The following is a 15,107-nucleotide window of genomic DNA, read 5'->3' as shown; positions in this document are numbered from 1 at the left end:
TTTGGAAAAAAAAGTTTTTTGGAAAAAAAAAGTTTTGAAAAAACTCGGGCGTGCTCAAACAACAGTAATAACTGCGTATTACCTTACTGTACTTTACTGTACTGTATACTGTACCTCACTGTACTGTACTGTACATATTCTGTGTTCTATATCTATGAAGTCTGTGTTCTAGATCTATGAATTTTGTCACTCCCCCCCCCCCCCCCGTGTATGTGTGTGTGTGTGTGTGTGTGTGTGTGTGTGTGTGTGTGTGTGTGTGTGTGTGTGTGTGTGTGTGTGTGTGTGTGTGTGTGTGTGTGTGACTTTTACTTATAACTGAGTACATCTACAGTGCAGTATTGATACTTTTAAGATACTTTAAAAAAAACAAGTGTAAAACATTTGAGTACTTTTTCCAACAGCTACTTTCCCCCATAGCCTGGAGGACTCCTGCTAAGTTTGCAGTTGCCTTAGAGCCTATTACTCTATAAATCTATCTGTGATGTCTGATTGTACTAAAACTAGCATGCTTATTAGGCAGTAGTGGGAAAAGTACTCGCATTCTTTACTTAAGTATCATGCAATACTGCAATGTCAGTGGAAGTCTTGTATTCAAAATGTAGGATACTTGAGTACAAGTATAAAAAGTATTTGTATTAAAATGTACCAAAAGCAGAAAGTACGCATTATGCAGAACTTAATGTAACCAAGGTGTTCAAATAAGTGTATTGATTGTAGGCATTTTCCAAAATCTTGTGGTATTTCACTGCTACATATCGTTCTAAATATATGCTTTCTTGTCATTTAGTACAATGAATGTGTTACCGTGTCTCTAGAAATGTGCTCATTATTGGTGAAGATACTAACTGTAATTCTCAAAGACTCGCATTGGTTCATTCAGCACATCGTTTTTGCTCTGTTTCATTTGATATTAAAATGCAACTCGAATTAATCTACTGTGTGGACACTGATCAGATGACAGGAAGAAGCAGCTCATCAATGAATGTACTTTGTGTTGCTTTTGTAAATTGTGTAGGGTACGATATTTTCATGACTTCACACCAAAGCCCATATCATGGTCATAGAGTTAAATCATTGACAACTTGCATACTCGTTCAGTTCATATGTTAATGCAGATGGTATGCAGATGGTGTGACACATCACCTACTACAGCCTACAACGATGCCCAGGGCAACACTGCATATTGTCTATAAATGGCTCACAGTTTAAATAACGTACGGTTTATTTGGACAATCATCTGTAACAGATGAAGTATAATTAAATACGACGTGATTAACGTTTGTTTGACATCCTCATCACAATTACATTGGATGCATCGCGTTGATTAAAGTGAATGGCTGCTATAGTTTTGCTAGTTTTCATCACCTAATCACCTTCCTTTCATAACCTAATCTCTACGTTTAGAATTGAAAGAAAAATAATGTTAATGTTAGTATGAAGCTAATTATAAAGCTTAAATGGATGATGATGTCAACAATGACTTGTGAAAATCAAAGAATGATAACCGATCTACAAGCAATCATACAAACATTTTGTACTTTGATGCCAATACTTTTGTACTTTTACTCAAGTATAGACCTCTCTTTTCTTCTGTTTCATTTATCACAAGCAGGCTGGCCACAGGCACCGGCTCAGTGTGAAGGAATGGTGCTCCCTGCTGGACAAAATATTTCATTACAGCAGTACAGGTCTGGCTCCCAATCATGAGCTCGGTGACCATGTGACATGGACAGCCAATCGGCAAATAGGTCCCCTAGGTCCCCTGAATGTCTCAGGACAATGTAATCTGTTTAAAGAGCTGGTCCTGCTGACCAGCTAAAAACACTCTCCTGCCATGGTGCCTGCCTAGCCTGCTTCCAGACCATAGACCCCGCCCACTCTCAGAGTGGACTCTTTCTCTGTCTGAGATCAGGCAGGCTAGTGCCTGCCTGCCTGGTGTGTGATTTCCTGAAATGTAATCGTTTCAACTGCTGCGCGGATTGGATATTCGTTAGACCCACCCCCTGCGCTCATTGGAGAAGCCGCAATTTCGGATCGGTAAACTGCCGATTCATTCACTCAACTCCAAACCAGAGAAACAGTCCACTCTGAGAGTGGGCAGGGTCTATGGGCTGGAACCAGGCTACTTATATGTTGTTCTTAGATTAACTTTTTTGATCACCTTTGTTGCCATGCTATCACCAGACATATTTGTCAAGAATACAGCCCAAATAGGTAATCTCTTCTTTGCTAGAGATTACTGTGTCATCAACTTTGACCTTGAAATCTTTTATATATATTTATATCTCACTTAAAGATTCTGTTTTACCAAGGTGTAGTGACAGTTTGTTTGGTAAGCCAAGTACAGAATTTGGTGACTTCGGAGCTGAGAGTTTCCTCAACCTGCAATTTGTAATCTCCCGAGATCAGGAGTGCTGAGTCATCAGCAAACCGGAACAGTTTGCAGTTACAGGCAGCATTCATGTCGTTACTGTACAGGAGGAACAATAACGGCCCTAGAATGCTTCCTTGCGGAGCAGGAACTCTGCAGCTCAAAGGGAAGAGGAGCTGGTTCTGTTGATGTCAACCACTTTTTCTCTTCCCTCAAGGTAGTATTTCTTCCAGTTTAATGATGTGCTATCAAAACCAATCTCTCTTCGCTTATTCAGTAGAATTGAATGGTTTACTGTGTCGAAAGCCTTTTGGAGGTCCAGCATGACCATGGCGCAGTATTTGCGCGAGTCTACTTCACATTTGATGTAGCCGGTCAGATACAGTAGGCATTGTCAGTGGAGTAGGATGTTCTGAAGCCATATTGGAATTCAAATAGCAGTTTAAATGCTCGGCAAGGTAGCAGTTAATTTGGTCCTGTATTAATCTCTTCATAACCTTTGAGATGGAAACAGGGCGGTACGAGACGGTAGTTGCCAGTTGTGAGCTTGGAGGTCAGCTATTTTCGATACTTGATACAACACTAAATGAAGCATAATCAAGTGAATAGTCTACACAGTCACAGAGAGGGCAATTCTAGAGAGGGCAATTATTTCAACAGAAGATGCTGCATTCAAGTTCAGCAGAGTTTGGACAAGGCAATTCTCTTGAATGCTGTATTCAGGTATGGCATGGAAAGGGGTGCATTTCATTTTCCATAGTGAAAACTCAGCAAACAGAGGGATAAAAGGGCAGGGACTTAACTTGCCCCTTTTGATGTCTATGTGTGCACGTGCCTGCTCGCCATCTTGAATTTGTTGACTGACACACTTTATGTTGGCTACTATGAGCGTGTCTCTGAGGAATCTGGAGTATGTCAAGGCCGGTGGCCTTTGGTTGGAGGACGATTCGTTTAAGCACATCTTCAGTTTTTTCAGGTTTGAGCTTTTTATTGAGCGGATGTGATCAGAACGATCACTCAACGGTCCTGCTGTGTACCACCAACATTGCATGCAGGAGGAGGCAGCGGGACAAACGCTTGCAAACTCCATCTCCAACACAAAACAATCACCTGCACGTAATATATTGACACAAAGTAATTCATCAACATGTCTAGTGTATTTTTTTAATTTATTTTTTTAACATACGTTGGCCTACAGCTGCGATGTGGGTGAGTTTAACGTTGTTTAATACAATCATATCAGACTTCCGTTTAGATTAAAAGTAATTGAAAGTGACTAGCAGAGTTAAATGAACACAGTGTAATAAAAAGGCTACATTCTCTTTACAAATCGATATCTTAGAGGCCCACACAGCGATCATGTTTGCAATGCTTTCACTTTACTAACCAAAATGACTGTGACAAACCACTGTATCCTGTATTTTTTTTACATTATAGCCTACATATGGCCTACTTAAGTACTTATCGAAACATATTTACATTTAAATGTAGCCTAATTGGTGTGATTGATTCACTAAAGCTGCGATCCAAAACTTTTATGTCTACCCGAGTTTCGAACCTGTTATCTATGTAGTAGCCTAGTAATAGCCTACAGGGACATTTCTGCACAACTATACTAACCAACCACTGTGTTTAATGACCGTGCCAAATACTTTAAATTCTAAATCACGTTATTAAAGGTGTTTTAATCCCGTCTGTGTAAGAAAGTCACTGCATCTGTTTCTCAATGAGTGTATTGGCGCTGTTGCAGAAGCCAGCAGGTGAACGTCGGTATTACACTCAATGGAAGCGAGGAACACATCTTAATTTAACAATACGGACTTCAGAACAGAAGTGGCCCGACTCGATGGGTAGCACTTAGAATTTAGAATCTACTTGTAGGGAGTAGTACGGCCCTTACAAACGGATTTGATGGTGGGGGGACCTGTTAGCATTGGCCGGGCAACGTCGTTGTCGGCAGGATTCGAACCTACGCCTAGGATGTGTGTTAGGACCTTAATTAGGATCCCAAATAAATAATCACGTCACCTTTTCTTAGAAATAATCACATCACCTTTTCTCAGAATTAAATCCTTATGTCACGTGGTATATAGAGAATCAGTTGTCGTGGCCGAGTGGTTAAGGCGATGGACTAGAAATCCATTGGGATCTTCCCGCGCAGGTTCGAATCCTGCCGACAACGTCGATCGTTTTTGTCTTTAATTGTTTGATTTTGACTTAAGTTTGCTATTAATTAAAGTAATAGGCTAAGGACAGTTCCTTGCGTAACGCACGCCAACCGTCGATGACATTGCCTATAGTTCATTTCCCATTCTTTTTTTTTTACACTATTTCCTGACACTAGGTGGCAGTAACACTCCATATAGTGGCTGGCTAGTTTGTGCTCACCCAGGCTGGGGGCGAACGTTCCGCTACTACAAGTGCCATCAAGGCAAAGACACGCCCAAAATAGGGACACCAGGGTTAATGTGGCAAAAAGACAGGCAGTCTTCAGTGTAGTGTTGCCAGAACAGGGGTTGTTTTGTCAATGCGTGTCGTGATCTGACAGTGTAGATCAGGGCAGGGGTCAGCAACCTTTTTGAAGTGCCAAGTTTTTATTTTCTAGATAATCATTGTGCCATTTAAACATAAATGACAACATGATAATGACATGCTATCAAACATTCTGACATATTTTGATTGGCAGGACATTGTTGTAACGATCATTAGTGATCAAGTTTGCGGACGACACCACAGTCATTGGCCTGATCACGAACGATGATGAAACAGTCTACAGGAGAGAGGTGGAGAACCTGGAATCATGGTGCCAGGAGAACAACCTCGCTCTCAATGTGGACAAGACAAAATAGATCATCTTTGACCACAGAAGGCCTCCTAGAGACCACTCACCCCTCCAAATCGGGGGCGCTGCAGTGGAGAGGGTAAAAGAATTCAAATTCCTGGGAGTGCACATCTCTGAGGATCTTACCTGGGCAGCGGGTTGTCAAGAAAGCACAACAACGCCTCTACTTTCTCAGGAATCTGAAGAAGGCTGGGATGGGCCCCAAAGTCCTAAGTGCTTTCTACAGAGGCACCACAGACAGCATCCTGACTGGCTGCTTCACTGCATACGGCGGCTGCACTGCCCTCAACCGCAAGGCCCTGCAGAGGGTTGTGCGGACAGCCGAACGGATCAGCGGATGCGATCTCCCACCAATCCAAGCCCTGTACAACGAACGCTGTGTTAAAAAAGCCCAAGGAATCATCAAAGATCTACACCATCCCAACCACAGTCTGTTCATGTTGCCGCATGGAAAGCGGCTACTACGCAGTCTCAAAGCTACTAGCAACAGACTGCAAAAAAGCTTCTTTCCACAAACAATCAGGCACATGAACAAACTGTCAAAGATGAGAATGGTCCAGAGCTAGCCAGAGCTAAGAAGAAGAAGCCATTATTACTTATATTTTTATCTTAGATGTGTTGTTTGTTTTTGTTGTTCTACCACTGCATTGTCTGAAGGAAGCCGAACAAAAATAAGTAGTGTTGTAGTACTCGAGTCAATGACTCGTCTCGAGTCAGGACTCGAGTCCAAATTTTCACTGACTCGGTCTCGTCTCGGTCTCGCCCTTAATTTGACTTGGACTCGTCTCGGTCTCGGTCTAATTTGACTTGGACTCGCCCCCCACCGAGTCCACTCGAGTCAAGTCACTACAATGCAATGGAATAAATGTTATATCCATATGAGGAGCGCATTCACGTTAACATTAAGAGAGCTGCCTTGTTAAGTAACAGAGCATTCTGACGCGCATCTGATAGGCACACAGTAGCATGCACACACACACACACACACACACACACACACACACACACACACACACACACACACACACACACACACACACACACACACACACACACACACACACACACACACACACACACACACACACACACACACACACACACGTAGAGCCCCCCGCTCAGCACAGCAGCAAGCATCTAATCTTCCCAGAAGTTATTTTTTTCGCCAAACAGACAACAGCACAACAGTCCACTTTCCTCTTACCTGCAGGATATCCTTGTGTCCCCAAATAAATAAGTCCTAACAGCTTCCAAACACAAGCCTTTGTGATCATGTGTAGTTTAATCCACCTGCACAGCTGGATTAAGAATTTACGTCTTTTTGTATTTCCAGGTGTAGTCTAAGCAAGCCTCGTCCGAAAGTTTTAAAGTGCACTGATCAACAGAGAGAAGTGTAACATTGTAAGTCCCTGTAGAGAGGTTAAAACGAATCAAAACAACTTGAAGCAGTGACATGGGGTATTGTTTTGCCTTGTATATACTTGAAAGGCATCAGACTAATGACATAGGGTAGCCTACATTTCTCACCTTAAACAATGAAATGCAGACAGGCACGTACTACTGCTATGTGTTTGAATGGGAAAACCTTATTTATTTATTTTAGCTTTTAGTCAAAATAAAATATTAAGATAAGAGTTTGTTTGAAAAACGTTTTGCAAAAATCATGCATGCTCTATTTCAATGCAACTATAACAGCAATGTTTAAAAATGTTATAGATTACAGTAGTAGACATAATTCTTTTTTAAATAATATTATTTTTGTTATCACTTGGCCTTTTGGTGCATGGGCATCAATATTATATCCATATCATGATATTAGACTGGATAGTCCTAATTATCGTCTGTGATTTGGGATATTGTACTGCAGTATATGCCAAGTCTTATTTGTACACTAAAGTACTTGTTCTCTGCCTGGGAGAAAATGTAATTGTAGCAACTCAAATGTCTAGTTCTTAGACAGAAAATTGGTATGGGAAAAAAACTACCTCTCCAAAAAACTCCCTCAAACCTAAACCACAGCATTGACAGCAACCAAAGGTAATTTGGGGAGAACTATTGATTTAATTTGAAGACAAGCCATTAATTTGAAAGGTATTGGTAGGAAACACCAGACAGGTGAATGCATGAACGGGGGGTTCTTGCATTGTTTGTGTACACGTGTGTGTGTGTGTGTGTGTGTGTGCGTGCGTGCGTGCGTGCGTGCGTGCGTGCGTGCGTGTGTGCGTGTGTGTGTGTGTGTGTGTGTGTGTGTGTGTGTGTGTGTGTGTGTGTGTCCGGGGAAAAAAAATATTTCTGCAGCCTACCTATCAAAAAAGAAAAAAAAGAAAAAGAAAACTGGACTCGGCTCGGTCTCGCCTACCATTGGTCTCGGACTCGACTCGGACTTGCCTCCCATTGGTCTCGGACTCGACTCGGACTCGACCCCCTCCCAGGGGCTCTTGACTCGGACTCGACTCGGACTCGAACCCCATATGACTTGGACTTGACTTGGACTCGCTTTAGGTGGACTCGACTACAACACTAAAAATAAGTTTTACTCTTATGTACCTGTACAAAAGATGTAACAATAAAGTACAAGCTTGAACCTTGACCTTAGACTCAGAGCAACATCCACCAATCTCCCGGACTCCCTCCCCAGTCAGAGTTCAGAAATGTTATGAATGTAGAATTATGTGCAGGATGTAATGCTGTAAATTAGGTGACTTCATTTAATTGACCACGTTTCAAAAATATATTTGATTTTAAAATAAAAAATACTCTCTCTCACACTTGTGCCAGTGATCACCCTCCCCCCTGTGCCTAAGGTTGCCTACTGCTGGTGTAGATAGTGAGACATTTGGCACTGGCAGTGCCTAATGGCGGCACCATAAAAGAACACCATTCAGAGATCTATGAGCCCGATAATTAACAGGATAGAGGTACAAAGAAGCCAATGTTTGCATTTCAGTCCATTTGCATAAAGTGCAGTTTAACAAGTTCAGTGGTGTCGCCATTCCTATTTGAATATGATGCCAGGGTAAGCTTGATAGAATTCCAGTGGGAAGCTCTGGTAAGCCTCATATTGGCGGCCTCCAGTATAACATTTGAATAGTTGATGACGACCGGCGGTGACACTGTGAGTCTCTTCAAGTGCAGGCCACACAGCTCATGAGGAAACCAATCAAAGTGTAATCTTCAGGGCGCAGAGGCTATTTCCGATTGTGTGAGAATGGTCTTCTGGCTGAAATATCCTGGCTGTTATAATCACCCCCTACACAGTACACACATATATTATTTTCATGATCACATGGTGTGCCCCACAATATAGAAGCAGGAATTAAATCAAGTCATTCACAATACCCCCACCCCCACCCCACCCCACCTCCCCCTTGTGACCTTTTTGACATAAATGGATTCAGGAGGATTCACATTAAAGGGGCCACACCATGCTTTTAAAATATATATTTTATATAAATATTTATACAGGTTTTAGCCTAAACAACCACTCGGATATTGACAATTCATGTTCTGTCTGTCTAATTCCAAGCTGTTTCAGATGCAATAACAAAATGCCCTTTGTTGGCAACGGGCGCAGTCTTTGGGCAAAAATTGGAATGATACATGTATCGTTAGGCTTAGAGTTAATGAATTGTATTTTTTCGGGTGGATAAAATACATGAAAAAATAGAAAGTGAATTTTATGGTGTGGCCCCTTTAAGGGTAGCAGTTAATGCCATTAATGAGTCCAGAGGAAGCTGCTGTGACCTATAATGGGTCTACAGCATTGAGGCCATGGACCACAGTTTTCATTTTAATCTCTAGGCCTACTTGTTACTCAGACTTGTGCAGCACTCAATGTCACAGAATATCTCAATAAACATTCACAAATGTTCCACCACAAACATTAGTATTTGAAAGAGAAACTTCTGGGAACCCAGATTAGAGCGGTGCAAACAGCTCCTACGTTTTACTGTTTTAGCCTAAAAACACACAAAGTAACTGACGCAATCCCAAATATATTAGCCAAAAAGATTCAGGCGAAGTCCACACCCTGAACTTCAAACCGTTGTACATCAGGGATCTCTGGGCATACAAGGGACAAGGACGGAATGTGATGTCACAATGTGATGTCACGGATATCCAGGGTTTGAACTTTGATGAGGTGATGTCACAACAATGTGATGTCACAATGTCAACAATGTGACAACACGCTATAGACTATAGACATTGAGGCGTTACGGAAAGATACGGTTCTACGGACAAGATGTGACGTTTTTCATAGTTGCAGCTAACAGCAAGCTAGCACCGTGATCTCATGGAGATCCAAATGTATTAGCCAAAAGATAAGCGTTCTCGGTGACATCACTACACCTGACCTGATGTCACAGACAGAATGGCCCATACAAGGAGATATGCACAGGTGTCGTGTTTACACAGCTCACTTTGCACAGGTGCATTTCTCTTTTTCTTGTGATGCAACTCATGTGTATGCATGTCAAAAGGCTCCACTTGCTTTCAAATGCTTTGCCACCACCAGTGGTGTAGGCTGTAGGCCTACAGGAAGCAAACAATGCCTAATGATGACATACATTATACTGAATGACAACATGCTGGTAGCCTAATAATCCCACGCTCTATATTCACCTAAACACCTTAAAAGAATAAAGGGCAAACCCTGTGACATATTCATACTGTATATGAATACCTGTATATTTTACATTAAACTTTTCCTTTACAACTGGTTACCAGAGGCCATGGGCATACATCTTAATAGTGTTACATGGTGTCACGAAAGATGACAAGCATCAGTCAAGGACAAGACCAGGAACAAGACAGAGAGGGAGTACTGGTTGACTCCATGTCCTTAAGGTAGCCTGTGACAAAAACACAGGCAGACAAGAGCCAGATTGGATGGACGTGCATATTAAGTGCTACATAGAAGGACAGAACTGGAGCAGACAGTGTACTAGACCGTGGGTAATGCAATCCTTTAACTCTCACTGGGCAGCAGTGGTAGCAAACTGTGTGCAGAGAACCCAGGGGTTTGCTTAAAGACCTAAAGCCATCAGCTTCCTCTTCATCACTCCTTTAGAATGAAGCTTGCCAACTGACAGCACCTCGAGTGACTGTATGCGTTTCATCTTCTAATGAGACCCGACATGCCAAATTAGTGTTTGTGAAACCCTAGAGTGACTCATCAACATATTTGCTACGCCAGTCCTGACAAAGTGCGTCAGTGAGGAAGGCCTGTAGACTGTACTATTTAACGTATGGTCTTCAGCGCCCAAATGCCTCGCAGCACTGTCCCATCATGTACTGTAATACCATTCAGTTCCCCTCTCGCAGAGGTGATGTAGCGAATGCTGCAACTCTCATGGCTAGTGTGAACATAAGTTGCCATGAGAATGGAATGTTTAAGCAGCGGTTATAAAAAATGTTTTTAGACACATTGCAACTAAATGTTTAAATGAATTCGTAAGACTGCTGGGAGAAGACCTCATGAGGCAGCCTTCGTAGCTACAGTTGACTCAGTACTACTGAGAGACATGGACCCTCATAGCACAACGGGAAATGGCCCTGGATGGAGTCTACACAAGAATGCTACGAATGGCACTAGGTGTCACATGGATAGACCGCATCAGAAATGTGGTCCTCTACACTAGAGGGACCTACAATCAGTCACATGCAAGAGAACGATGAGGCTTTCGCACTGTGTCAGGCACCCGGAACTACAGTAGTGGCAAGCAAACACAATGGGAGCCAAACCAGGGCAAAGCCAGGAAAGGCAAGAAGCGCACCACCTACATAGATGCAATGCAGCACCACAGCTTAGCAAACACTGTAGACCTCAAGACACTGATGTTATGATAGTAGAGTGTGGAAGGCAGCGATTCAGGAGTCCCGAGTTGATCTTGGCAGGACCGCACTCTTGCAACGGTTTACCGAAGCTACTTGTTTGGTTGCAATAAAAGAGTATACTTACACAGGACATAACTGATTAGTAGTGAACCTGAAAAAAAACTATACATAGACAAATAAACCACACTGAATGATTTTATCATTTTATAGTAATTGCATTTAATTAATTGAAAACAAAAAACAAAACAAATGCAAATTATAAAAAAAGAGCAAAAACAAAAAAATCATTAGGTAAAGAGAAAGGCGAGAGACATTAAATAAGAGTTCCATGTTGGTAAGGGCAAAGGCGAAGAAAGGTTGATGTGGTGGCAGGGGGAGGCAGAGGGTTTGATGGGTCGGTTGGATTATGTACACAGTTTCTCACTGCAGGACTGACGGCCCCCCACGAAGGAGGGCAGGGGGAGACGAGTGGGGCGGGGCTCAAAGCAGCAGGTCGGAGACACTGAAACATCAGAGAGAAAGGCACTATCCAGAGAACAAAAAAACAATAACCAGAAAACACAGTAAACAAAGACACACCGGACCAGAAAAAGAAAAATACAACAAAAAAAACAAAAAAACTAATCTGAACATAAAAAGTGCTTGACCACACGCCACATTGGACAAAAAAACAAAAAACATTTACATTGTTTTAAGCTGATCTCTCAACATTTAGCATAAAAGACAATCTCTCTCTCTCTCTCAAAAAAAAAAAAAAAAAGAAATTAACTGTTAAATCTGAGAACTGCACTGGCAATTACATAATGTGATTATCCAAACTCAGCCTCTTGCTATGTGCAGGTATAACAAGGGGGGAAGAGTGCTTTTATGTATGCGTGCATGTAGTACTGTAGGCTTGGCAGATGCATGTTAATAACCTTGCATTAAGTCTCATGTATCTCTCATTTCATGAATGAATATTGACACAATTTACTGATTCAGCATGTGTTGGTAATAACTGATTTACACTTGTTTGCGCGCAGGCGTCACGCCCAGAATAGCAGATCTACAAGCTTACAACAAATCTCGTGCAAGGCATAGTGAGCTTGTAGATCAGCTATTTATCTGCCAAGTATAACTGTGGCTTAAATCCCTTGCGCTTGTGCCGTTCAGTTCAGTTCTCCGACCTTGCTTCCCTCATGTCGACAGTCTGTGTGGACTCGGCTACATTCACTGCCCAAGAGTAAAATGGCCGTAATAAATACATTGGCTTGAACCAAAAATAAAAGAAATGAAAGAAAAACAGGGTTTGACAGGGTATTCGTAATATCACAGCTCTTGCAGCCTACATGGCTTTTCTTACCGGTCAACGTTAGCTTCCTGACAAGATTGTTGTTTATTTTTTTTGGAGAATGAACTTGAATCTCCTCGCATTGCAGATGAGAAATAAGTAAAAAGAAAAAAGAATGGAATTCATGATGCCTTAGATATCATGCTGTATTATCTGAGGGCACTCAGATAAACCCAGAAATAACAAAACCAAACGAAATGATACTGACAATTCAGCACATTCTAGAGCTACTAGCAAAAAAAGAAAACTCAACATAATTTACAAATGAAAAAAAAAAAGAAAAAAAAAATACAATTTGTGATGAGCTAAAACAGACAAACACATACAAATATATAATATATATTCTTAAAAAATGGATTCTCTCTATAGTTGAATTATTTATACAGCCCAGGGGCTGATGTACAATGCTCACGTGCCAACGAACTTGGACATGGAAACTTGTCTGTAAGATGGCATCTTTTTTTTTTCCCAAAGTTTTTCTTTTTTCTTAAGATTCATTCATCTTTTCATATATATATTTTGTCCTTTTTTTTCTTTTTTAAAACAGTTTAGGAGTTTATCGGTATGTATTTCATTTAACAGTGATTTAAAAACATGCGTCAGGAAAAAAATAAACAAAAAAGAGAAAAAAGGTAGAATGTTAAGAAGTTAAAGGAGGAGGAAAAGAAGCAGCTGTTGGGGGGGAGGGGGTCATCTTCACGGATCGATGTGCTAGGTTTTTAACCACTTTAACCCTGGCGTCCCTATTTTGGTCATGTCATAGATGAAAAAAAAATCCCAAGCTTTCATAAACTTTCATATATATAAATATATATAGACGATTTTCAAGCTCACAACGTGTCATGTTGTGAGCTTGTAGATCGGCTATTTTCGAAATTTGTTCGAAAGTTTTCAAAAGAGGAAAAAAAGAAAATAGGGCTTAAGTGGTTAAGTTTCACTGTTATATGTCTTGTTGTTTTTCAGTTTGCTCCTGACCGGCGGAGGCATTCACACTTCGGAGGTGAACCTTCTCGGTACGAGGAGAAGAAAAACACGATGACACCTCCGATAACACTACTCCTCTTTTTTCTCCTCTCTCTCTTTTTGTGTGTCTTCTTCCTGTCTGCTCCTGTTATCTCGGGGTGGCAAACGGGAGGCTGAGGGTTGGTTGGGATGGTGGCGGTGGTTCGCCCAGTGAGGGGTTGGCTTGCGTGGGGGTAGATAGCGGTCAGGGTACGCGGATGATGATGATGATGGTGATGATGGGGGTGATGGCGGCGGTGATGGTTGCTGTTTGCTGCCATTTAACAAGGTCAAGACTGTTTTTTTGTTTGTTTTGTTTTGTTTTACATGTTCCGGTTGACAGGTGTGACATAGTTGCGGGGGAACATGCCCGTCTGGCCGTGGCACCCTCCTTTCCACCAGTTGGGGTCAGAGTTGTCCAGCACCTGGATGAGGTCTCCGCGCCGGAAGCCCAGTTCTCCGTCTTCCTGGGGGTCAAAGTCGAAGAGTGCCTGCACATATTTGGGATGCTGAAAGGAAAGGAATGGGGGAGAGAGAAATGATTTATTACAGAGGTGGTAAAACCTCAATTCTATCCACTGAGCCCTATATATACTGTTGTATGAAGAACAGAGAAAATAGCCAATCTATAAGGTCACAACGCATTGTAAGCTTGTAGATCTGCTCCTTTTGAACATTTTCATGTGTAGAAAGTCAGCCATACAGACGAGATAAATGATTCATTAATTTGGGTGGCTGATTGACTCCTGCTACCATCCAGGAGATTAAGACACTACAGAGTGGCAATTGACCAATTCAATTTTAACCATTAAACCAAATGTCAACAGATTGTCCACTTATCATCCACGGATTAATTATCCAGGTCAGAAGTTTAACTTATCGAAGAAAAAAAAGAGAAAAAAAAGAAAGAAATCCAAAAATGGATCTCAAGAGCCACATGCTATTATTTTTTCCCTCTGTATGTGGCCATGGTGACACCATTAAATGTATAGGTGTATCCTGTTTTTGGATAATTAAAAAAGGTAGAAGACAGGCCTCTTTATTTGTCATAGTTTAACTAAAGGTTTGTGTATATTTGTTTGCTCAACAGTGTGCTATAAATGAGAGGGAGAGAGCTGAGCAATGCATTGTCATTAAAGAGCAACATTGCTGGTTTACTTCTACACATTAATAAAAGACAGGTCTATCCTGTTAACCACTGTGATATTAACTGGGATCCAGAACGTAAATGAAGCCTATATTAGACAGTAGATATTCCATTCCCTCCCCATTTGAGTTTTGCTAAGTTTGGCACAGGTTTACCCAAGTACAGAGTTTGTTACCTAAACAAGCCAAAATTCTACTAACTGGCATGCATTACAAATTTGTGGCGGGAATCTGAATAATGATGACAGAGCGCAGACAACAATAATTTGTATAAAAAAACACAAGGATCATTAGATTTAGTTTTAGTCATATTTTAGTCGTCTGCAAGTTTTTGTCAATTAAATAGCATAAGATTTTAGTGACTAAATCTACAGTTGATTTTGTGGACTAAAATGTTATTTTGGTGGGTCTTGATGGTGACTTTACACTTGGTTGCTTGCTGAAAATAGCCGATAAACTAGATCGGCTATTTCCAGAGTGCAACACCCGAACGCAACCAAACATAAAATGACTAGTGTCTTAGTTCTACTGAATCTCTTCTCCACTAGTCCCTAGTTTTTATTTGTTGACAAAATTGT

The 15,107-nt window shown here is 41.4% G+C and overlaps 1 protein-coding gene across 2 annotated transcripts in view; it reads right to left on the bottom strand.

Moving 5' to 3' along the window:
* Positions 1-11,259: 11,259 nt before the first annotated feature.
* grb2b (growth factor receptor-bound protein 2b) overlaps positions 11,260-15,107 on the bottom strand; it is a 46,144-nt gene continuing 42,296 nt past the window's right edge. For both annotated transcript variants that reach the window (XM_080723587.1, XM_080723588.1), the window contains one exon: positions 11,260-13,892. In XM_080723587.1, coding sequence (XP_080579713.1) covers positions 13,707-13,892 — 186 coding nt within the window. In that variant the 3' untranslated portion in view covers positions 11,260-13,706. The remainder of the gene's footprint in view (positions 13,893-15,107) is intronic.

The sequence above is a fragment of the Nannobrachium achirus genome (genome assembly GCF_963921795.1).
Source record: "Nannobrachium achirus genome assembly, chromosome: 4".
NCBI lineage: Eukaryota > Metazoa > Chordata > Actinopteri > Myctophiformes > Myctophidae > Nannobrachium > Nannobrachium achirus.
This window is presented reverse-complemented; position numbering and strand designations above follow the sequence as displayed.